The sequence below is a fragment of the Diorhabda sublineata genome, chromosome 8 (genome assembly GCF_026230105.1).
Source record: "Diorhabda sublineata isolate icDioSubl1.1 chromosome 8, icDioSubl1.1, whole genome shotgun sequence".
Taxonomy (NCBI): Eukaryota; Metazoa; Arthropoda; class Insecta; order Coleoptera; family Chrysomelidae; genus Diorhabda; species Diorhabda sublineata.
Genome location: NC_079481.1, coordinates 10,942,267 through 10,968,657, shown reverse-complemented (window position 1 = coordinate 10,968,657; position 26,391 = coordinate 10,942,267). Strand labels below are relative to the sequence as shown.

Here is a 26,391-nt window from a genome sequence, read left to right as displayed (position 1 = left end):
CAGAGATATATAAAGCTCACTTCCCGGTAGTTTGTTACAAAAAAAAAACATGAAATTAATCCATTGACGTTTTTGTTGCCCCCAGGGGTAAATTGAGCGCTGGAACGTACTGCGATCGGTTATTAGAAGGCTGCTCCAGGAGATTTTGTCGTATTCAGAGTCCTAATTATCCGGGGATTTACCCGAGAAATGTAAGCTGCCAATACAGGGTGCGTGAAAGGAACGTGCCGCAAGGGAAACACGCACTGATCGCCGTCAGACAGGCCAATTTTCATTATAAGGAACACGTCGGAAAGTTTGACGGCGGGGACAGGGGAATGAGGTAAGCGAAAAACGAACTCATAGTAATATCTTTTTAAATAGAAAGAAAATTTCACAAAATGTCGAAATATACAAAAAATTTTGAAATTACTTTATCGATTTGAAGTTTGTCTTTGACTTTCTTCACAATAAATTATAAATACACCGTTTTTGATGTTATTGAGCATCACCCTCCTTTTTTTTGTTCGTTCTTCTAGCTTTACTGAGTTTTCTATTACTATCTTTATTTTATATCTTTATAAAATTCTATAAGACCCAAAAGTCGTAAATTATCCTCATAGTTTAAAGAGAAAATTAAATTGAGTTTGAAATGAGCTAACACAGACAAAATCGTTAAGATCATACATAATCCGACCCTGTTAAGCTCAGGTATGAATCTGAGGTTATAATCTAATCTTCTGAGCTAATTTTTGGGATTGGTGCAGAAAATGTTAAGTCTCAATTCTCAAAAAACTCAAATTATCTTGATACATCCGAATCACGTGCTCAAACATCAGCTCCAAAGCTTCCACCTGAGACTTTGGGGAGATAACTTCGAAATCCGTAGAGAATCCGTCTATCTGAAAGTGAAATTCGCTCTCAGTTGGGCCATATTATCGAATATAGAGTACTTTACCCGAATATCTTCTTAAAAAACTCCTGAACTGAGCAGCCTATTCTCTAATAGAAATGTGATTCACCGTTTATATCAATACATTCATAATCCCCATCCCCAGATGCCTAAATGACCTCCAAGCCGACTCGTACCATTCAATAAAATAATTTCGTTGCTAGAGAAAACCTGGGTCCACAACATACAGCCCCTCGACTCAAAACCCAAAAAGAAGCTCCCTATGGAGTCTACGTTAACTTCCTTGATAATTGTCCTATATCCATCAGATAAAACCCTACTCCCCAAATCCACCCCACACACTCTTCGCCGATTCGTCGGTGTTGAAACTTTTTTGCGGTTTCCCTGTAATCTGGTGAACCGGTTCCCCAGCCAAATGGCCGACGAGAGGAAATAACGCAGCCGGAGCTGTACCCGCCCAAATAAACAAAATCTTCGCTTTTTCTCCTCAAGAAAAATTAGCAAATACAATCCCACGCAACCACCCAGCCCTGCAGAGGAGCGATTCCTATATCAGGGCCTACTCCAACAAACCCTCCTTCTATTAGAATTTTCCTCATCCTAACAAATTACTTTTTCTTGTCTTGTTCTCTTTCTAGTGCCCATATTCCTTCATATGAAACTGAGACTCACTTTGTATATAAAAACTCAGGTATACTTAGGAAATTTTCCCAATTGATAAACTCCGAGCGATTATTTCTACGTTCCTACAAATATGAATGTAGACGTTGAAATTCTTGGAACGAAAAATCAAAGCTGAAAAATATTGTTACAGAACTTGGGATCAGTGTAACATGATGCAAGATTATCTGGAAATATTGGACGGTTGGGGACAAACCGCGACTACTCTAGCTCATCTATGTAGCGGTGAAACCATTCCAGAAATCATCAGCAGCGGTCCGGAACTTCTAGTGAAATTCCATACATCACCATATGGAAATCCTTTTCATCCATTACCAATATCGTATTTGCCAGGATTTGAGCTAGAAATAGAGGTAAATCATAATTTTCTCATAACATCAAAATAAATATTGATTTATTTGATAATGCATCGTTCCACAGGCCTTTTTGGTGTCAATAAAAGCTATAGGAATATCTATTTATTACACTATTGATTTCTAGTTGCATTTATTGACTTTAGCTCTTGTGCATAGATATGGATCATTCCAATCATCATCATTTTATTTTTTGTTTTTAATTTAGATATAATAAAATTGATCAAATTACTACAGCGGTTCTTATATGATCGAGACAAACGCTGTAGATGGCGCGCCTGGATTTTTTAAGGTCGCGGCTTGATTCTGTGTTAGCTTACTAACAGTGTAACATAATTTCTGTCGCGAACGCACATTTTACGCGCGTGCTACAACCATAAGTGTCGAATGCAGCGGCTGAGTAGGTCTATGGTACTTAAATGGGCCAAAACGATCAAAGATGGCCGCAAAACCGTCTAGGAAAATCCATATGAACCAGAATCGCTTCAGACAATATTTGCCGCCTATTTTGGGGGCCCGTAGTATAAATTTTGGAAAATTTAGGCTAAAATAAACATTATTTATTGGTAGTGTGGATATAGTGCACAAACACCTCCAATATTGGGGGAAAAATACTAAGAAATATGATGCTTATTACGTGAATGCAGCTATTCAGAGAGGCGCCGTAGGTATGTCTGAGAATTTAGTCATTATTTCCATTTTACAAAAATTATTCGACGACTGTAGCGCGTAGCAAATTTTGCAATATTCGCAGTATTCAGACTGGATAAACCAAAATCCGGACGTCCAAGATCTTCCAGAACGAACGAATCTCGATCGGTTTGTGACGAACTTGTCTGTTCGGAAGCGTATTGTTGTTTTAAACGTGTAAAAATCATCATTATTTCACATTGTACATAAAGAATTAGGCTTGAACCGGTACTTGGTACTTCAAAATGCTGGTTAGAGGCTTAACTTCGTAAACCAGATGATTGAGCACTTTCCGACGTTCACCAACAAGTAAAATCGCCGCGACTAAAGTGACCGTATGGGCTGTGATGTTAGTACGAGGAATTCAGAGCGTTATGTGCAGATATTAGAAGACTTCTTCGTACCTAAACTGAAAAATTTTAATAGTTCATAGATCATAGTTCAAGTAAGACCACGCTCAAATTTATCTCCAGGAGAAGTGATATAAATTGGCCTCCACGTAGCTCCGATTTAATACCTATGGACTTTTTCCCGTAGGGCTATGTCAAATATAAAGTTTACGCTAACAAATCTACTTCAGTGGCACATTTAAAAGAAAATATCCGTCACGAAATGGCGACCATCATAGACAATTTTAGTGATTGATTAAATGAATCCCGTGATCGTAATGGATGATGTGATTTATAAGAAATAAATTCCCAAGTAATGTATTTTCATATATAATAAACATTTTGTCAATAAACTTCTTATTCTTTTTGAAATTGTTTTTTCAAAATATCAATTATCCTATTGCATACATAACCTCATTTCGGTTTGGTTTGGTAGCAATAATTTTTCAAACATTTCAGATCGTGTACGTCAATAAAGAATCACCAACATACATCGAACATGGAAAGAAATGCGAATTTGTTGTAACTTCGTTCGATAATCCATCAGGTTATTTAAAAAATCCCCTCCATTCATTACCACCGAATACGACTTGTCATTATCATTTCCGCGGTCAACCACGAGATATCATCTGGATATCTTTCATCAAATATCACGTGATTAATGAACGCCTCGCTGATTTTAACACAGGAGATTGTAACGTCGAACTCCAGATCTGGGATGGAGACATCACGAATCGAAATACTGTACCGTTGATGGGACAATTTTGTAAAGATGACAAACCCAGATTGTGCGATCACACTTTATTAAAAAACTCCACCAGAATCACCAGACCGTGCGGATTAACCGAAAGCTACGTCAGCACTAATTCTGACTTGACAATATCGCATTCGATCAAATACGGAAGCGTTTTATATCCCGTGAACTTCGTTATGAGATACGAATTCGTCGATTTGTCTCAGGAAGGTATCCAGATGTCTAAGAATCCTTGCGATAGACTATTCAGGAGCCCGAACGGTCGGTTCTATTCACCGAAGATAACCTTTCTTTTCGGACGAGGTGGAAAAGAAGATTTGATTTGTACGTATCAGTTTGAATCTAACGAACAACAGAGACTCAAAATCACCTTCAATAAAGCACAATTCGGTTCTAAAACGTGTCATTCTTTTTATGATCAAGACGCGAATCGATGGGAATGTAAAACTCAAAAAACCGACGTCGCTTATGTACAAATATCCGAATTTCCTTGGAAAGATATAGAATTACGAAGAGATTGTTTATGTCACAACATATCGGAACCGTTCACTGTTATTACGAAAACATCGAGTAAAGTTGTTATCAAATTTGTTGTACAAAAAATGAAGATAATCGAAGATTACAATAATTATTTTTTCGACGCTAATTTCGAGTTTATACCAAACGATAATAATTGTCTTAATCCTTGGAATAATCGAAGACTTAGAGGCTCTAGCGGGGAAATATCGATAAGAAATGGTGAAGACAAATCTGAAGGACTGACGTATAAAAATCAGAGCGTCAGGTATTGTCTTCAACAACCTTGGTTAATAGAACCGGAAGAGGAAGGGAATTTTATTTACTTAAAAATCAAAGGTACTAAAAAGAGATTATGTCCTAGTAAAAATAGGATACTTGTTTATCCTGCAGGAAAAACGGAAATCGTTCACGTTATTTGTCCTTACTACGTCGAAACAGACGAAGTTGTAGAAATGTTTTCCGAAGGATGGATTCTTTATAGTTACAAGAAGACGCAAAATAAAAACTCCAGGAGTTTTATTATAGAATTCGCTAGGAAGGAAAGTGGAAATTTCGCTGTGACTTGGATGGAAATTTCCAAAAATCCAGCGCTGGCTCTACCTAATTCGATGTTGATGATAACTCCACCGGAATGTCCACATAGGTGAGTAGCATATATTTTTTTAATCACTCTGTTTATATCAAATTTTCTATTTTTAACTCATCTTTAATCACCCTATTGATTTGAAATTTCGTATACTTTCTCACTAGATTAGCTATTAATGTAACTAATCGCAAAAACTTACGACGCAACGCGCGCTAAAGCTGCATCCAAACTAATGTCGAACCATGTCGTGTCGAATCGAACCGAACCCGAATCGGTTAGGTCTGAATCAAAGCAGCAATGTGGACGAATCATTTCGACCTCAATTCGACTTTTGCTAAAAATGAATATTAGTAACCAGATCGGCGGCAGTCCAGCTAGCTACCAACTGAATGTCAGTCGACACGTCTCCATGTGGATGTCGAACTTGTGTACACAGCTTAACAATCGAGGAATGAACATTACTGATAATACTGCCTGCGCTCGACCACACTCGGGGCTCGTTCATTCGCCAGATGGAAAGCGCCTAATAAATCAAAATCAAAAATCCCAACTATGTCTGGCTTTATCAGGATACCTGGCAACGTTTCTCTAACTTCTCGACGCCGTTCTTGTAGAAGGACTCGTCACAGGTAGTTTTGTGCCGGTTAATGTGGCCTCCTTGTTCTCTACATCCCGAGCGCATCAGCTTAGTGTGCTCGAGGCGTAAAAACGTTTTACACATGACCTTCGGAAATTGTTCGAGTTCATTACCTTATACGATCTACTCACTTTGTGTGCGTTGAAGAAGAAGAAGAAGAACGCTCCAAAAATGAGTGTAGATTCGCGATGTTCTGTTCTGAATAGTTTGCGCGCGGTCCTACGGCGTTAAATGCGTAGAAATCTTCTACGAATGATCTAAATGATGCGAGTCCAGTCGATCAATCCTCCATAGACACACTTTTATGGAAAATTGAATTTGGGTCTCAATGGAAAAAGTAATCTCCTCCACACTCTCGAAATAAGCTTTCCTCATGAAAGTAGGTGACCTCTAGTATTCATCAGAAACACAATGACGTCGTACGTTACATTCAGAAGGTGTTAAACCACATGGTCTTCATGATACGTCATCAGACGTTGTCAAATCCATGTTATTCACGTGTTTATACAAGAAAACATGTAGACAATGATAATTAAGTCGATTTGATACCTTTGTTTTCAATATTTTGCCAATAAAACTTGTATGGGACATCACAGGAAGAAGATTACTCAATTTACTCCATCCTCCTTAAAACTCATTGTTATGGAAGATTAAATTTGGATCTTAATAAAAAACCAATGCACCAATCACAGTACAAATGATTTGAACCATCCTCAGTTACACTTAAAACAGAGAACTATTAAACGCCATCTTGAAACCATAACATAATCTTCAATTATGATCGTGATTTACTTGGAACTATGCGAAGAAAGACCGCGAGAATGAACTAGAGATCCTAAATCAGTTGTGGAAAGGAATGTCATCCACACTCTCGAAATTAGTTTTGCTCACGAAAGTAGGTCACCTCTGTTATTCATCAGAAACATCATGACGCCGTACGTTACATACAGAAAGTGATGAAACCACATGGTCTGCATGATAATTCATCTGAATGTCATGTTTCTTACTTGTCAATATTAGAGAACGTGTAGCTTAAGTCGATTTGATGCCTTGGCGCCATAGATCTTTATATCTCTCAAAAAAAAACTCTATGGGACTATAGGAGGAAGATTATTCTGTTTGTTCAATCCACCAGAGACACACTGATAAGGAAGATGAAATTCTGACCTCAATAATAAGCTAGTGTATCACTTCTAGCATCTAGTTATGATTCAACGTTTGTATAAGTACGGTACGATCTAAGCAGAAAATTATTTAACGATCACAACGTCTCCAATAGTTCAAAGAGGACTCAACTATACAAAAAGTGGTGTCGATCGTTGGAGTTAAACGTCAAGACCTACCAAATTTCCTTCACTAGAAAGAAAAAACTCAACCTCAAGCCCATCAAGCTAGACGTGCAAGTAATCGAGTGGAATAGGAAGGGAAAATACTCTGGAACAAACATGAAAAAGAGATAATCACTAAAAGCCTCAAAAGCCATGATGGTGTGCAGAAGCTTTGCAAAGAGGAATTTGGGCTGTAATCCAAAGATCCTACAAGCTCTCGATGGTACAAAGACTGGCTTGCTTTTGAGCAACTGGGAATAAGAAATTTCACTCAACAGCTTCACGAGAAGTGAATGAAATAGACGATGAAGATCTCTGGCAACTGAAGCCGTCGAAAATATTACCCGAATCGATAGAGTTATTATTCTCATTATGTCTTAATATTTAAACTAAAAAAAATCACCTGATAAAACCACAAATATTTTCGTTACCTCCATTTACCTTTCTATATATTTTTCATCCATATTTTGTGAGAAAAGTTATCAATTTCATAGAAACCTCTAAGGACGAAGGTATATTTTTTCTTTTCGAGAACCCTCCAAAGTTCATCTAACTATATATCATTTGGGAATTTATCTTTCGGTCTGGTTCGAACTTTAATACGATAAACTTTTTATTAACCACCTAATCCGTAACGTTTTATTTTGTTCTCACCCTTCACGCCTATCTACGATTACGGCTAATATAACGTTGAATTTATGTGACAGTTTCTATTATTTCAAATTTGAAGGGTTGTTAATTAATTAATATTATGATATATTGAAGGTGTATAACTTTGTTTTGAAATTTTCTCTTTTTTCAATTTAATTCTCTTCTCATTCCCATTTGCCACAATGATTTGAAAACAATTAGGACAGCTCCAAAATATTCGATAACTCTATACTAATACAGAGTGTAAGAAAAAGGCGGGTCAAAATTTAAAGTCTAGCAATAGTCAGCTAGTTTTTTTCTTGTCTTCCTTAGCAGAAATGTTTAAATAGCACTGAGGAGGTTTTAGGGTAAAACTTGCCTCTTGATGTTTCCATACACCCCTTCACTTTTCTGTTAGTCCTGATACAAAATCGTGAGTTTTTTGTAAAATTTCAAAAATTTCTAGTTAAAATTACAAAGTATGTTCACTTTAACAAAAGTCTGTTCTAGTATTAGGAGTTTAGGAAGACGTACGGTGTAAAAATTCGTAATCGTGATTTTTGGTTGAAATTGTGGAAATTTGCTACTGTTGCTACTGGTATTTTGGTATACCTCCTGTTAGTCCTGATACAAAATAGTGATTTTTTTGTGAATTTTCAAAGATTTCTAGTTAAAACTACAAAGTTCTGTCCATCAACAAAAGTCTGCTTTAGTATCAGGAGATTGGAGAAGAGATTGAAAAAATCTACGGTGGTAAAATTACTTGATACTAATATTTTCGTATATCTCCTTGCTCTCCTGATATTCCAATATGAAATCGTAATTTTTCGTTGAAATTGTGGAAATTTTTAGTTAATACTACATAGTTTCTGTCATATCAACAAAATATTTTTTGTATTAGGAGAGTATAAGATCGAGGAAGTGTACGATGTAAAAGTAGTTGCTCCTAATATTTCCATACACCTCCTCGCTTTTGTTTTCCTGATATAAATCTCAGTTTTTCGTTCAGATTTAGATAATTTCCATTTAAAACTACAAATTTCCATCATTGCAAAAAAAGTCACATTTTGTATCAGAAGAATAGAAGATCGAGGAGGTTTAAAAATTAGTTGTTACTAGTATTTCCGTATAACTCCTTGCTTTTCTGTTGGTCCTGATACAAAATCATAGGTTTTTTTGTTGAAATTTTATATTCCGTTATTTCAACGAAAATCTTATTGTTTATCTGGATGATATAAGATCGAGGAGGTATTCGGTATAAAAATTGGTTGCTCCTCATATTTCCATACATCTCGCTCTTCTGTTCTCTTGATAGAAAATCGTAATTTTCCATAGAATTTCGTCGGAACTTTACTAACAATATAGTTTTTGTTATCACTAGATAAATCTGTTTTGATATTCGGATAATATAAAAGTAAAGAGGTGTACGTTGTCATAAATAAGTCGCTCCTGCTATTTCCTTACACCTCCTCGATTTTCTGTCATTTTACAAACTTTTGAAGATTCAAAGTTAAAAGCTTATGTTATTGTCAATGAAACGCTTGCTCCAAGGCACCTTATATTCTAATCACTATAACCACTAATTTTCTTGAAAAAAAATTATTTATAGAAAAATAAATTGTTTTGCAGTTGTCCTGAACTAGGAGCATGTATAAGTTCTGACCTTTGGTGCGACGGTCTTCGCCACTGTCCTTCTGGTAACGATGAACAAGAATCCAACTGTTCAATTCAAGGAGGATTCCCCACTGCCTATTTGAATTCGGCCGCCCTTTCCGCAGTTGCTGTTGTTGCTCTAGTGTTGGTAGTCATAGCAGTTTTCTACGCTTTCAGGCATTGGAGACAGGAACAGAAGAACGTGATGGTGTCAGTGACGGAACATACTTTTTTAGAGTTTAAAAGCGGCTTCTGTTGAAAGAAGTCGCCAATTGGAATATTTTGTGCTAAATAAAAACTGTAAAAGGCGATGATACAGTTTGAAAGATTGTTATTGGTATCAAAAACTAATTGAAAATTTTTATTTCATAAGATTATTTTCATTTTAAACAAGGATATCCAACAGGACAACTCCTAGCTGGGATGACAATCTTTCAAAATGTCACATGTTAAAAAAACAACCAATAAATGATCATTTTAAGCAAAAAATTAGTGATTATACATAATTGAACGCAATAATGTGAAACAATCTTAAACGAAATGATAGACGTGTATGTTTATACATTTTCTAGGTTAGGACGCATAGAAATGTTGAAAATGGTTCAACGCATGTGATGTTGAGTACAAGGTTGAGAAAAAGTAATATTTCAATGACTGACAATATCTGTTGTAAATGTATTGTAATATAAGAAGTTTTTATGGGTACTGATAAAGGAGATGATTTAGATGTAACAGTTATGTACTTTGTGTTTTATATTTTTTGTTATATTGTAAGTAGAAGAAGAAGGTACATTTTTTGAGAACAATAAAAATGTAAATCTCTACAGATTCTTTCATCTAACACCCGTATACCGTTCCCAAGAAACAATCCTATCCAAAACTGATTCAATTCCGGATAATATAAGACTGAGGAGATGTACGATGTAAAAACTAGTTGCTCCTGATCGTATTCTTCTGATACTAAAGGATTCAAAAACTGATATGATTTTCAGAGCCTCTTTTAAGAAAATATATAATACTATATGTTACTTTCGAAGTATGTTGAAAAAATACCAAAAAAAAATTTTTGTCCCCGATTTCGCTCAAATCTCACACAGAGAGGTATTTTAATATGAGGATCCCAGAAAAGCTATCAGTTTCTCCGAAAAAAAATCATTAAGCGACGAAAAGTGGTGAAAAGTCATGAAAATCGGATTTTCGGAATCTCCATAAAAAAATACATGATACCTTGTTGTTTTTTGGATACTTTCTTATTTCTGATTTCATTAGATAGCTATTTTAAAAAATATTAAATTTGAATATAAATCGTTATAAACTTTTAATCTCACCCTTAATGGTAGGCAACCAATCATACACCATATTTTAGAATTGGTTGCGGAAAGACATGAACGGGACTATTTATTGTATGGAGTGTAGAGAAGGAGGAACGTCTCTTATGGACGGTACGTTTAAAATATGGTCTGAATTCTGTAGGGATAATACGTGGCGCTGATTGTACTATGGGATTTAGATCTGAAGTTAAACACTTACTGTATAAGAAATTATCAAAGTTGTGACTGACGTTTGATTATATTCATGTGAAAAGCTGTGCAATCCTTAATATCTTATTAGATTTTTATTTTTTATTAAGAACTTGATATATTTCTGTACCTGCTTGCATAAGCTAATTATCAATGATATTTTAACAAAACTATAATTATTATATTTGTTGCGGATAGGGTTCAATATTTTATTTCTATGAACCAAAATGTTTTATTTTCAATTATTTTATTATTCTTATTGATATTTTTATATGACTATAACTATTATATTAGTTGCTAATGAAGTTCAACATTTTATTTTTATGAACCGAAATATTTTTTTTATTATTCTATTATTTTTATTGATCTAATTATATCGCTATAATTATTATATTAGTTACGGATAAAATTCAATATTTTATTTTAATCAACCAAAATGTTTTTTTTATACTATTTAATTATTGTTACATCATTCTACTTTTTTTCATATTAGAATATATGTATTATCTAAACCAAATAAATAGCTAAATAATAAAGTTAATTTAACGAGATTCTGTTTTGTTAATCGTTTCATTATTTTAATACTACTAATTTCATTATAACGGTGCATTATTTAAAGCATTACTATACAGTTATTTTCAAATCAGCGCGTAAAATTCAAGCGAATACCCTTTATAATCAGCGCCACCTATTTACCCATAAAAAATCAGCTCACATTTTTTAACCCAGAGACGTTACTCCTTCTCTACACTCCATAGTTTCCGGCATCGCTCGGTAGACAACGATAAAATCGTAAAATCATAGAATAAGTAAAAGTATTAGGTTTCATTTTATAAAATTTGTCTTTATATTATCTATGCGTCGTATAACGGGTTGCGGATATGACAGGCGCTATGAAAACACTTTCAGGAGGAAACAACCAACAAAAATTGAATTTTCTGAGGAACCTGGATTTTGTATAAGATTAACAGAAGATGAATGTATTTTTTTATCAATTACAATTGATATCAGGTAGCTAGATGCGATGCAGGGTGTCGTGTACGATATTGCCTGGTGTCAAAGGACTAATAGCAGAAAAGTCTGTAACATTTTTTGAATGATTATCAAGTTAAGGACAATTTACTCAGATAATGTTGTGGGAGACTTAACTAAGTGGTATCTGTAAGGATTACCCTTAAATATCATTCCAAGGAGGTGGCAGAGCACTTCCAATCTGTACAAAGATTCTCTACAAGATTTATAAGTATTTCTTTGTCCCATCTCCCCCACTAAATCATCTTCCTAAAATGTTACTGATTCTTAATATATCGTCATATATTCCCATTTTTCGAATTTGTGAATCACAATTTTGGGATTAAAATATATAATAAAATATTAATTATTACTCCAACGATACTGTGATTATAGTACAAAAGATTTAAATAGAAAATGAAGTATTTACATCACATACAATCTTGAGTAAAGAGCCACACCAAAAGAAACAATGTGATAAAACAAAATTATATATTCAATGTGACAACTTGTATATTAATATAAATGAATAATATTGCTTGAACAATTATTATCTCATATTCAAGAAAATACTATAAAAAGAAATAATTGAGTCTTACTACACCAAAAAAGTTCACAAACAACACTCGATATCTCATCTTAAGGTTCCATGATTGAAATAACAGAAAAACAAATTTGTATAATAGATTTTATTTTATACAATTTTTTTATATAATAAAAACACAAACTAAAAACTGTAAGATCGATACAGAATATATATCAATATTAAAATCAAGAAACCTTACCCAGATAAGTTCACAAAAAAAATTATTTTCAAAAACATGTAGTTTATCAACAAATGCATGCTTGTTTAAGCGATTTAGTTTTCAATTAAAATACAAAAATAATTCTGCTGATGCTATTTCTCATTTCCTTAATTTGAAGTTACTTCCTTCGTCTCTAATCCATTTATCAATCAACAATTTTGTCCAACTGCTACCATTTACCTAGAGAAAAGAAAAAATTTAAAAAAATAACATAAAAAAAGAGTTTTTCATATAGATACTTCGTTAAATCCCCATCAGCATGAAGCCTTTCAATCCTTTGGATTAAGGCTATCACTTATAGCACTTTAAAATCCTTTCTTAAGGTGGATTACTCCTTGCTTTATATTTTTGTTTTCTTTATACTATTTTGTTTGTCTTGACTGCTTTGGTTATTATTCTCCATTCCTTTCGGTTCCGACATTTTGCCCTTCAGTTCTCTATACTAAGTGCTCTATATCCTCCTCTATTTCGTTTTTCCAAGTCTTTCTGACCTGCCTCTTCTCTTTGGCCCCAATAGGTTCCATTGCATTATTCTTTTGATCATTTCATTTGGTTTTCCTCTCATTATATGCCCAGCCCAGTTGAGTATTTGTGCATTTATGTATCTCACTATATTTTTCTTCTCCAGCTCTTTGTCTATTTCTTAGTTTTTATTTCCTTTCCTTTCTCCCTCCTGTGTTATGGTTCTCATTATCTTTCTTTCCGTTCTTTTAAGTTCTTGTTCTTCCTTTTTGTTGTTTTGTTTGGTTACGATTTTGTTTTTCAATAGGTTTTTGTATTGTTCAGCCATTTAGTTATCGATGTATTTTTTGTTCTCTTGCCTCCTCACATTCTTATCTTTATTTTTTCTTTTCTCCCTGTTTAGTGTGACTTCCGCCGTTTTTGCAATATTGTTTTTTATGTTTCTCCACGTTTCGTTAAGCTCTTTTTTGTCTATTGAGTAATTTTCCTTGATATTCTTATATTCTTCTTGATATTTTATCATAGCCCCTTCTTTTTTTAGTTTTCTTGCGTCCCATTTTTTTGTACTTTTCTTTGTTTCATATCTGCTTAGATCTAGGTTCTTTTGTCCGTTGTTTTCCTGCTAATTCCCTTTGTGGCTAGGATTGGATCTATTTAATTTTCGATATTTCCTCCTGGGTGTCTCCAAGTTGCTTTATATTTTTTTAGAATGTTTAAACTTGGTTGATAAACACGTCATATTCATTATTTCTGCCACTTGGGCTAGCCTGTACCCATTGTAGTTTCATGATAGATTGTTTCTTTTCCAATACTAATGAAAAGAATAAATAAGACTTTTTCAATTGAAAATATAATAATTAAAAACATCTTCCCTTTAAATTAAATAATAAAACCAAAAAAGCATAACAAAAGCCGGTCACTGTTTATTTTGACCAGACAAGCTATCAAAAAGCCTACCTATGTCCAGCTTGAACATGTTAAAGCATCAATAGATAGACTGATGATTACGTGGAATACCACGCAGAATTGAAATGTTGACAAAAATATTTACAAAGCAAATATATGAAAAATAGAAGCATCAGACAGGACATTACTTTAAACATTTACACATTGTATATACTTACAGTTCAAACACTATCATATAACTGTTAAACGTCGATGTAACAAAGCTTAAATTGCTTATTAATTCTACATCGAATGTGCTGCTATTTAAATTCACACAATAACCATATTTATCATAACAAGATTTAAGAATAACTTATCAAAACCATTAATTAATCATAACTGCTCAATATAATCATTTTAATTTGTATTTGGCTTTTAAATAAAAGTATTTTTGAATATTTTCTAATGTTGAAACACTTAATTCTTCTTCTTGTGATTTGAAATGCCTTAGCTGTCAGTGCTATTGAACATAAATAAATAGATAAATCTAACCCATATTCTTCAATTTTTCTATGGGGAGAAACCATACATACTTCATTTTATCTACAGATATATCAATGTTAAATGTATTTCGTAGTTTAGGTAACCAGATTCTCATTGGAAGAAACAAATTTTGAAATTAGTTATATTTTCTATTTATACTACAAACGATCGTCATGTTTTCCCAAATAGAAACACCACTTCAAATGTCATTTTACACTTGCTAAAATACTCACTGATAAGAGATAACTTCATCCCAAGAAAAAGAAGAAGAATTGGTATATTTATTTCTATTGTCAATAAATGTCAAACTTATTAAAAAATCCTTAGACCAAATATTTATAATCATTTAAATAATTATCTTATACTTGATATTAACTGAAATGAACAATGTAATAAAGAATTAACGTTTATCGCAACATTTTTGACAAAATTTCTCACTTGAAATAATTTATAATGTGTGAAAATGGTTCAGAATTTAATGATACTGTTGACCCTAGAGTACATGTTGAATTAGAAAGATTGAACAATGCCACCGACGAAATTAATAAACTTGAAGTAGAATTAGATGAATGTAGAACTTCTTTCAAACAACTTATCTGTGAAAGTACCCTTAAAGTAGATGCAATTAGAGTAAAATTAGGGATGTGTGTTGAAAGGGCAAGACCATATTATGAAGCAAGATTTTATGCTAATGAAATATTTAAACAATCTCAAATCGCAGCTAGTAAATTCGAAAAGGCTAACAGTGCCCATAGCGCTGCTAGAGAAATGGTTTATTTGGCGGAACAAGGTTTAGGAGGAAGAACACTTGGTAAGCAAAATAAATTCATTTTTCCTTATTTTCTATCTATATTTTTCAATTCAAATTATTTATCTACAGATCCTGCATGGCAAGAAATGCTTAATCACGCTACTCAGAGAGTAAATGATGCCGAGAGAGAAAGAGGAGTAGCTGAAATAGAGCACAGAATTGCGTGCGTTAAACATGAGGCAGCTAATACAAAGGTACAAAGCTTACAAAAAGAATTGAAAAGAGCAATAACCAAAAGCAGGTAAATAATACACAAAATATAAAAAATGCCACTTTTTTTAAACCTATTTGGTATAAAACAACGAATATCTCAAAATACATGTCACAATCCTCGACTTTTATCATTTATTTTTATTTATTTATTTTTCATTTTTCTTCAGTTTATCCATTCGAAGATCCTTATTACAAATGAGTAACATTTTGTCCCAGCATGATTTGATGTTTTTGTAAGTAATATTTAGTTTTATTTTGTCGTAACAAATTAGCCAGTCCAATCCTGCTGTTTATTTACATTTCTAAGTGAATCCATGTAAACAAACCAAAGGGGCGAACTGGTTTATCTGATTATTAAAATTAACAATTCCAAGTATTGAAATCTTATAAAATCTTTAAAATTTAACAATAAATTGGTGTCACATTATATCACATTTCGTTTTGTATTGAAATTATTTTTATTAATACATTACTTTGAAAACATGTGATTTGAAGGCATCAACCGCTTCTTCAGGTGTAGAAAAACGTTGAACTCGCAATTTATTTTTGATCTTCTATAATAAGAAGGAATCAATGGGTTCCAAACAAGGACTGATATGTGATCGACATTTTCTGGCACAACAACCAGTTTTGGACGACCTTCACAAAATTCATCCCATAGCTAAGTGTGGTAGCTCCAGATGGTGATTTATCACCAAAAGTCGAAGCGAGTTGATCTATAAACTGTTATTGGTTACCATTTTTTAGATAAGATGAATGTTTCAATAACATTCGTATACCAATAGGTTCTAAGTTCACCATTAAAAATGTCAAACTTCATAATGACAATGACAGATTTGACATATTCACATCAGTGTTGCCATATCTCAAAACTTGAGTAGCAACACTCGTATTTCATATAGATACTCCGTGTTATAATCCGAAAGGGGGTAAATTTTCGGTCCTGCTGTATATTCCAATTAATCGGTTTTGAGATGCATTAATCAAAATCTGTATCAATCCTGTTAAAAAATTGATCAGGTTTTAGAATCTTCTAATGAACATTTTGTCATTTAATATTCGTATTTCCCAGACCTTATTACGAAATGAAAGCACACTATAATCAACTGCTCGAGAAACAGAAAGCGAAAGTCCACGCTTTGGAATCGCAAGTTTCAAACGCAAAATTAACTTACGCAGACGCTTTAAAAAGTCTTGAACAAATATCCGACGAAATACATCAAAATAGAAAAAGAGTATCTCTTCTTACCGCTAATTTTGCTAGCGGTAAACAGAGAAGTTTGGATTCTAATATATCCATGTTGGATGATGCTCAAGAACTGATTGAAGAATTCAAAAGTCTTCCTCAAAAACTAGGAGATGCTTCTAGTCCCGTTGCTTCCAAATTAGAAGATGTTGATGGATTCAGGAACCCTTTATTTAACGCTTCTCCTGTATCACCCGTTTCTAGTAGGTGAGTATTATTAAGGTCGTTTCGACGATTATTTCCCATACTGAATAAAATACAGGGTGTGTCGAATAAATTGATAAACGTATATTAGTTAATCTGAATAAATTGTTTAGCACAGTTTTCGGCAACGACTATCGATTATTTCACATGAAATTTTGTGTATTAAACGTTTTTAGCGAAAAAATCGAACGACCCAGTATTGCTAAAAGCCACTCGAGCGAATGGACCGAAATTAATTTGGACGGTAGTAGTCCGGAAGATATTTCGCCGAATAAACAATTCAATATTAATTTTGGGAAACCGCTTTTGACGAGACAAAAAACTTTGCCGAATCCCAAATCGGATAACGAATATTCGGCAATAAAAAATAAAATAAAATTAGATCATAGCATATCAAATTGGATTAGCAGATCATCGTTAAAGAATGAAGATCGTTCAGTTAACGGTAGTAAATGTTGTTTTCTAATATATTTATTGAGCGATAAAATCGATTTTTTTTAAGATCGACGACAAAGTCTTGATAATCTCCTCGGTCCTACTGGCGAAAAAGTGAAAGAAATCTTTTCGCAAGGAATGATGATGCTGAATATCGGTTCGCTTACCGAACGAAGAAACAGCGAACCGAAATTGGGTTTAACCGAGGAAAAGTTCAAAAACGGATCTACCAGAAAAATTCCGAGTCCTCTAGAAAAAACACTCGCTTATCTTACGATCGACGATGATAATTCAGATACCGAAAGTGTTTCGAGGTATGTATAAGAAAATTATACATCAATTGAAATAATCGATTTCCGAAAAGTAAAAATCTATTTTGTCACGTCATTTTATTTCTATGTATAATCAATTTTGATTATAATCGATTTTATTACGTGATTTTATGATGATGATCGATTTTAATGAATAATCGATTATAATACGTGATTCTTTTTCTCTGATTAATCGATTATTATTATAATCACTTTTAATATTTTGTTTTTAGGAATTTCGATTTTATTACGTGGTTTTCGATTTTCAAAATTTTAATTATAATCGATTGAAAATAGATTTTATCACGCCATTTTATTTTATAAATAATGGATTTTAATTATATTCGATTAGAAATTGGTTTTGTTGCGTGATTTTCGATTTTTAAAATCGATTTTGATTAAAATTCGAGTTTATCACATAGTTTTATTTTTATGAATAATCGATTTTGATTACAATCGCTTTTAATAATGATTTTATTTTTATATATAATCGATTTTATTACGTGGTTTTGTTTATATGGATAATCAATTTCAATTATATTCGATTAGAAATCTATTTTGATTCTAATCAAATAAAAATCGCTTTTATTACGTGATTTTATTTTGATGTATAATCGATTTTAATTATAAATGATCAAAAATCGATTTTATCACGTGTTTTTTTTTTACGAATAATCGATTTTCATTACAATCGCTTTTAATAATGATTTTATTCTTATATATAATCCATTTTGGTTATAATCGATTGAAATTAGATTTTATTACGTGGTTTTTTTAAAGGGTAATCGATTTTTATTAAAATTCGATTTTATTACGTTATTTGATTTTTATGATTAATCGATTTTAATTATATTCGATTAGAAATCGATTATATTTTTTATATGAACTATCCAAAACTATTTTTTTTTTCAAACCATATTAGTTGGTAATATTGATTACGTGGATATTTGTTTTAAAAATTCTATAAGTGCCACACATCAGTAGATTATTCGGCTAAAATTGTATTTATATCTATGAAACCTAGTAATTATATAACAAGAAACTTTATTTTCAGTATCGATATGTTAAACGAAGAGCAAATAAATTCTTTGATGTTGGATCCTAATACAGTTTGCGAACAAGTTTTGGGCACTCCTATGGCCGAAGTCGTGAGTTTACCACAGCTTGTATCTAGTCAACCGATAAATTAGAATATAACTATTATGAAATAAATAATATCAGTACAATAATAATCGTTACCTAATGAATAAATTATCTGAAAGTGCTATATCTCTAATTTTAAAATTATAATAAATATAGTGGCTTTTGAAAAAGTACAAAGCAAATTAGATGTTAAAAATGGCATTTTTTGGGTATATTAAGAAAAAAAATCGCAGAATTCAACCACAAATATATAGTGAAAATATAAGTGAGCAGTGAACGTGTTAAATTATATATTAATATACAGTTTTTTGCACTTTCAAGTTAAATTTATTTTTTGAATCGGTTTCCTTCTAGTATTATGTCTAGTCATCCAAAGGTAGTGATTTAAAATTAGTTCGTTAGTTGCCTTAGGATTATAATTATTATATTGAAAATTTATAATTTTGATTTATTTCAATTCATTCATTCATGTGAAATATAAGTTTGATTTGATTATTTTATTTTTCCAATTATTTTACTTCTGCTCTCCTCATTTCACTACTTTCTAGTTTTGTTACATCTTACTTGCCCCAGCTATCTAAACTGCCATTGTAGATGAGGGTCGAAGCCTTCAAAAATGGTAAAAAGGCGACAAAGTAATTTCGGTTTTGTAGTATAAAATAAAACGATTATATATCATCATTTTTGCCATATTTCTTTCAACCTCATCATTCCGCGCTCATGAAATTTCTGGTCCTTATCAGCAAAAAACTGAACTAGGTGCGATTGAAGGCCATCATAATTTGTGAACGTTTGATCATTCAAAGAATTCTGCAAAATTCGAGGAACACTAAACCTTTCCATTTGACTATTCCGGCAGATTAAGAAGGGTCTGTTTCTTTTCGTTTAAGGTATATATCGCTAATGTTGATTCTTTGTGTTAAATGAATTTCTTCCAATACATGAGGTATCTACCCAAATACTTATCAAGCTTCTCAACTATTTTGAATAACTATTTGACATTTTTTTTGTATTTAAGATGTTTAGTGATGATAATTATCTACATTATTATTATTATTTGTATTTGATTGATTTAGGCGAAGAGTAATCATACATTTTATAATAAGAATAACTATAGATACATTATTTAATACTCAGATGTATTTGGTTTATTGATATTATAAATTTAGTGATTTTCTAGTGTCTTCCCATGACTAAGTCACATGTGGACTGTGTCATTAGTTGATTTACCAGAACATTTATCAAGCAATAGTGTGCAGCAATGCAATGGGATATTTTGTAGATTTTATTGATTGATAAATACTTTTTTGTCAATTTAACCCATATAAGACTTTATAATGCAAAGAAGTAGTCAAAATATATAACACTCACCTTGATAACATTCATCAAAGATAACTGGATAATATTGTCTATAAAATTCCTTCGCAAAACGACACTGTATATTTTGAATCACATCTATAAAAAACAGCGAAATTCTCCACTGATTGATGTATTTTGTACCAGTTATAGCAAAATATCATATCAATTGATGTCTTTTGTACCAAATCTTTCCTATTCGTTAAAATATTTATTGATAATATTAGATGTCTATCCAAGTTTTGATCCTGGATATTTTTATTTTAAAATCTCTGACATGGATATATCACATATCTCTTTTGCTGTTTTTCAACTTTAAATTCTTTTTATTGTTAAAATTACTAGATAAAAAAAGGTAATTCGAAAAAATTTCAGTTATGAGTGGGAATAGAATAATCCTTTTAGGTTTAGGGTATTTTAACTAGTTTGGTTAGCAAATTTGAATTAATAGAAGAAATTCGTTAACACCAAGCATTATATAAAATGGTTGGATATGTGTTGGAATTGCTGGTTGTGGTATATGAAATATTACTTCAAATAAACGAGGGTGCGATAACAAGGCACTTCTATCAAGGATTTTTTACAAAAATACAACGTAAAACTGAATAATAAACGTAAACTTTCTCTTCACTAACACTACTGTCGTTATTGGTTTTTTAGTTTTATATTTTAAAACTTCAATTTCTTCTTCTTTTTTTGTTTTTGGATAAATATGACATTTTCTACAAATCTTTTTTTTTTTCAATATATTCTTTGTCGACAACCACATGCCATAGAAATAAACTAATATTAATTTCACACTACCAGGGGCGTAGCAAATTTTAGTGAATAAAGGCTAATATATTCAAAATTAAGCCTTTGATTGTTGATATTTATTTGGAATATTAAAAAAAGAGCTTTGTATGTAGACCTAATCAAACTAAAAAGCAATATTATTAATGTTAAAATAATAAATTGTTATCAAGTCTTTAAAATTAAATATTCAACACTAAATGAAGTTTTTTTTCCACTGGCCTACTGAATTTAGTGTAAAGGTTTACTTTGGGATTGTTAACAAGTTTTATTTCATTTCAAAATAACAGGTTCCTGTATGTCTGAGCTATTTTTATAGTCAATCCTATTGTTTCTTGAATATTCTTGTAAGTTCTTCAAACTTTCCAGAATATTCAATGGCTGTATAACCGTACGGATAAAGGCTGTATTACATTGAAAAGAAAAATAACCTTTCTAGCCTCTATACAGTATAGAAAACTCTGTCAGCTGTCATTTTGAACATTGTTTGATAAATATGTCAGGACAATTAATTTTTTGAGGAATATGTTAATTAGGTATATATAGTTACCAAAAATATCTATATATTTTATCAAATTCGAAACATATCAATCATCCAACAATAACATACATATAACAAAATATAGTGGGAAAAACATTAGATACACATATATGTATATTAGGGTGGCCCAAAAAATTATTTTTTCGAGTCACGTACCAAAATCTGTAAGTTTATGTTTTGAAAGTCCCCTTCAAATGGCTCCAAATTTTTAAAAATTTCTAAAATCGTAAAAATCGATTTTTTTTAAATTATTTTTCTCATTATTTAATTTCTTTCTATGAGAAAAATTTTGAAAATCCTGAAAATCTCAAGTAGAAATTTTAATATTTAAAGGTCACTCCAAAGTTTCAAAGAGAAGATTTCAACACGTGAAGCACTCCAAGAATGTCTAAAATGTCCCCAAAATCAAAACTTGCCTCTTGTATCTTCTCCAACAGCTTGGAGGATGGAAAAAAGTATCAAAACATTTTAACAAATGAAGCACTCCAAGAAAGTCCATGGAATCCCCAAAATCAAAATTTTTGGAGAGCATGGAGGATGTAAATCTTCAACAGTAACCTAAGTACATTGAGAGTATTTTATTTGAAGGTTCTTCCAAATTTTTCAAAGTTTCCAAGACAAGTACTTTAATAAAGTTTATATTAATATTTTGGCTTGAGATTTTCAGGATATTCAGAATTTTTCTTGTAGAAAGAAATGAATTAACGAGAAAAATAAAATCGAATTTAGAAATTTTTAAAAATTTGGAGAAACCCTTAAAAAATCTGTTATATCCTGCCGTTTTGAGGGGACTCTTAAAACATTATAAATATACATATTTTAGTATGAGACTAAAAAAAATGTTTTTGGGCCATCCTATTTCAAATATAATACTCCGAGCAAATTTATGTATAAAAATTTTTTTTTGACGTAGTCATAAAATCACGAATTTTTTTGCCAATATGACAAACATTTAATAATACATTTACGAGGATATCAACAAATACACAAGTTATTATACAGGGGATACAATAACAACATTTATAATCGAAATCTGTGTCCCAATAACTTATAATTAAGGGTGACTTTAGACATTTTAAAACTAGTTTTGAATAAATGTTTATTGGGCTCAAATATCCCCAGAAAGTGTGATTTAAAATTATTTTCCCCATAACTTTTATACTAGACTTCATTAGGTAGAAAAATATTTTCAAAAATTAACCACGCACTCTCAAAGGCGCAAGTTTTGTGACTGCGTTCACTCCCAAGCAGGAACAAGAACTGGTAAATCATTGTGTTGAATTGGAGAAACGTTTGAGATGGCTTTAAAGAGGACAGGCGCAATTGAGAATGCTTTTAATAGTTTTAGAGCCAAGTGAAACTTCTCGCCTGCTCATCAGAACTCGCCAACTAGCTTCAGATAAGAAACAAAAGTCATCCCCAACAATTACAAAGGTACATTGAAATGATTCCATTTCCAATAAAATAGAAGTATAAAAAAATTTAGCAAGTGAAGCACTCAAGAAGGTCCAACAAGTCTCCAAAACCAAAACTTGTCTCTTGTATTTTCTCCAACAGCTTGGAGGATAGAAAAAAAGTATCAAAACATTTTAAGAAATGAAGCACTCCAAAAAGATCAATTAAATCCCCAAAATCGAAACTTTTGGAGAGCATGGACGATGGAAATCTTCATCAGTAACCAAAGTACATTGACAGGATTTTAAATCCAATTAGATTAAAGTATCAAAACACATTTTAGCAAGTGAAGCACTCCAAGAAGGTTCAACAAGTCTCCAAAACCATAATTTGTCTCTCATATCTTCTTCTGCAACATGGAGGATGGAAAAATAGTATCAACAAACATTTTAACATTTGAAGCACTCCAAGAATGTCTAAAATGTCTCCAAAACCAAAACTTGCCTCTTGTATCTTCTCCAACAGCTTGGGGGATGTAAAAAAAGTATCAAAACATTTCAACAAATGAAGCACTTGAAGAAGATCCATTAAATCCTCAAAATCGAAACTTTTGGAGAGCATGGAGGATAGAAATCTTCAACAGTAACCAAAGTACATTGAGAGAATTCTATATCCATTGAAATAAAAGTATCAAAACACATTTTAGCAAGTGAAGCATTCTAAGAAGGTTTAAATAGTCCCCAAAATCAAAACTTGCCTCTTGTATGTTCTCCAACAGCTTGGAGGATGGAAAAAAAAGTATCAACAAATATTTTAATAAGAGGATCCAACAAGTCCCTTGAATAAAAACTTTTGGAGAGTATAGTGGATAGAAATTTTCGAAATTTTGTCAAAATTTTCAGAAAATTATGACTCAAAAACAGTTAAAAGTCTATGGATTAATTTTGAAAATAAATTCATACAATATTTTCAAGAGCATATCAACAGAATTCAGCCACTTTTTTTCACCAAACAAAAATACTGGGTGAGTAATTTATGATCAATGAAAAATATTCAAATCATCGTCGTAAATGCATTATTTTTTATTAATGTTTCTAAATAAGGGTTAGTTTTTTAGAGGATCCAGGCTCTCTAATGAAAAATCGTCATTGCCGAAGCTGATACCGCGACTAAATCCAGTCTAAAATTAAAAAAAAAATAATTAATCATAGTTAACGAATAACAATACATACAAGGTGTAGCAATTAATTTCCGAGAATTTATAAATAAAAAATGAGTTTGAATCGAACGTTCCCAATAGTCTTCAACTCTAAACGACGATTCCAACGTTTCTTCCATGGTTAAAAACATCTTCGGTAATATAACTAACGTTAACAGCTTCTTTAACCTCATCTACGCCACCCATAATGATTTTTTCCTGTTTTAATGACGGTATAGGATATGAAGAAGTCGCACGGGGTAATATCAGGATTATAGGGTGGGTTCGGCATCGTTGGAATAATTTTTTTAACCAAAATTTTCGCACAATCCATTGCGGAAGCAAAATCAAGTCTATCTTCGCGATTTTGGGTCACTCCGGTCACTATTTCGCCTTCCATGATGTCGTGGATAAGAACAATAAATTGAGTCACGAGTAAGACATATTTGCTTTCATTGAACGTTCCCCACTCAACTGCTAACTTTGTTCACGGGTCTCGTGGTCGTACACCAAATCCAGATCTCATCTCTAGTGCTTTTCGCTATTGGGAGAACTTTTTGGAGTAAATCCTTCACTTGAGGACGCTTCCTTTGTTGATTCAACTCATCAGACAACGCACGAAGGTTTAGACTACGGTCAGATGTAATATACCAGTTGGTACGAGTGGTAAAGGGAAGTACTACACATGGATCATCTTGTACTAATTCACGCCCCTTTTTGCGCAACTTCGATCATTCAAATAAGCCTTTTTTAGACTGATACTTGTCTTCATACTCCAACTGCCATTCGTAAAGGATCCAAAGGATGTTTTGTCACTGTCTAGTCGCTATTCCGTCCTCAGGAAGATAAACCATGGCACGACTATGACATATTCGCTTCGATTGAACGTTCCTCATCAATTTCCACCAACTGCTGATTGTTTACAAGTCTCGTGGTCGTACTCCACTATCCAGATATCATCTCTAGTGATTTTCGCTATTGGGGGAACTTTTTGGAGTAAATTCTTCGCTTGAGGACGCTTCCTTTGTTGATTCAACTCATCAGATAACTCAAGAAGGTTTAGACGACTGTCAAATGTCATATATCGGTTGGTACGAGTGGTTAAGGGAAGTACTACACGTGGATCGTCTTCTACTGATTCACGCTCCTTTTTTGAGCAACTTCGATCATTCAAATAAGAGTTTTTTTGACTGACACCAGTCTTCATACTCCAAATGCGATTTGTGAATGTTTCAGATGGTTAAACTTGTTTGCTTGCAATGCCAATCATCTTCACGATACCACTCGAACAGTTTTTTGACAAAAAATGTGCATAAAACATGAGAAAAACGTGCTATCGACCTGGATATTGAAGCGAAACTAAAAGATAGAGCGTTTTTGCTAGGTAGATACAGCGGAAGGGACGCAGTATTACATAACCTAAAACTTGATGACCACACCTCGTATATTAAACATAGAGGTGATATTAAAGAGAGCGAGATATAGGCTCAAACTGCTGGTAGAGGGAGATAAAATATCGGTTTACCAATCTCCTTATCTCTTTATTCTGATTGGATCGCCGTGACGTCAAAGTGGGAGCGACTAAGAAGAAGATTAACAAGTTTCGATTTGGTTGGCGAATAGAAAGAGAGAAAGTAGTAAACCGATGCCCTTTCTCTTTTCCAATAGTAAAATTCGAATAAACAAATCAGTATAACCGTTTCTTTCACTAGAACAACCAATTGTTGTAAAACTTGAGAAAAACCGTAGGTGAAATTTGAAATTTAAAGGAGCGTATGATGGGGAACGTTTATCACGTGCACGCGTTTTTGGGGCGCTAAAATAGTTTCCAAGATGGACGAGAAGACGTCAAAGTGACTGATTTTGTTTATACCTCGTACGGAAGCTGATTCAATTTGACAAAAATCAACAATCTCGTGGTCTGAAAGATGGTGGTGAGATACATGAGACAGTAGGCGTTTCAAAAAATCACGTAGGTCATAGTCTGGCTAAAATTTTGGACAAAACAAAGCTGTTGACGTGATGGATGCCGCGTTTGCTCGTTCCGGATCAGAATCGTGAGACCCCCTTCAGAGCAGTGTTTGAGCTCTATACGAGTTTCTTCGTCGTTTCGTAACTGTCGAGGGAACTTGGTACACCTCGGAGTCCAAGAAACGGTCGAAACGGTGAACTTCACCCGAAGATCGTATCCGAAGACTGTCTTATCGATTGGAAAGTTGATGACCGCCGTTTTCTGGGGTTCTCAATGTTTATTCTACCCGGAGAAGACGAAAACGATCACGGGATTGTACTATATTGACTTATTGGACTAATTCGACGCCGAATAAAAGAAGAAACGATCCCATTACGTACCGACCGATACCCTCGATCTTTCCACGGCGAAACTGGTCAGATTTGGCTTCGAATT

General features: G+C 32.8%; 3 protein-coding genes and 1 long non-coding RNA gene across 5 annotated transcripts in view; 2 read left to right on the top strand and 2 right to left on the bottom strand.

Annotated features, from left to right (window-relative positions):
* The window catches only part of LOC130448080 (uncharacterized), a 167,237-nt gene extending 157,301 nt beyond the window's left edge, over positions 1-9,936 (top strand). The window contains exons 6-9 of the mRNA XM_056785270.1: positions 86-322; positions 1,707-1,926; positions 3,465-4,921; positions 9,089-9,936. Of these exons, the coding sequence (XP_056641248.1) occupies positions 86-322; positions 1,707-1,926; positions 3,465-4,921; positions 9,089-9,371 (2,197 nt within the window). The 3' untranslated portion in view covers positions 9,372-9,936. The remainder of the gene's footprint in view (positions 1-85; positions 323-1,706; positions 1,927-3,464; positions 4,922-9,088) is intronic.
* Positions 9,937-12,317: 2,381 nt separating this feature from the next.
* Positions 12,318-14,503, bottom strand: LOC130448083 (uncharacterized). The gene is made up of 2 exons (XR_008910300.1): positions 14,036-14,503; positions 12,318-12,629 (listed from the first exon to the last, which is right to left on the bottom strand). It is a non-coding gene; the product is annotated as an uncharacterized LOC130448083 (long non-coding RNA).
* Positions 14,504-14,613: 110 nt separating this feature from the next.
* Positions 14,614-23,766, top strand: LOC130448081 (SH3 domain-binding protein 5). The gene is made up of 7 exons (XM_056785271.1): positions 14,614-15,150; positions 15,220-15,391; positions 15,531-15,596; positions 16,436-16,816; positions 16,990-17,258; positions 17,316-17,562; positions 18,614-23,766. Exons 1-7 carry the CDS (start codon positions 14,793-14,795, stop codon positions 18,747-18,749), a joined length of 1,629 nt encoding a protein of 542 aa, XP_056641249.1. The 5' UTR covers positions 14,614-14,792; the 3' UTR covers positions 18,750-23,766.
* The window catches only part of LOC130448082 (PTB domain-containing engulfment adapter protein 1), a 31,875-nt gene continuing 26,880 nt past the window's right edge, over positions 21,397-26,391 (bottom strand). For both annotated transcript variants that reach the window (XM_056785273.1, XM_056785272.1), the window contains exon 6: positions 21,397-23,966. In XM_056785273.1, coding sequence (XP_056641251.1) covers positions 23,892-23,966 — 75 coding nt within the window. In that variant the 3' untranslated portion in view covers positions 21,397-23,891. The remainder of the gene's footprint in view (positions 23,967-26,391) is intronic.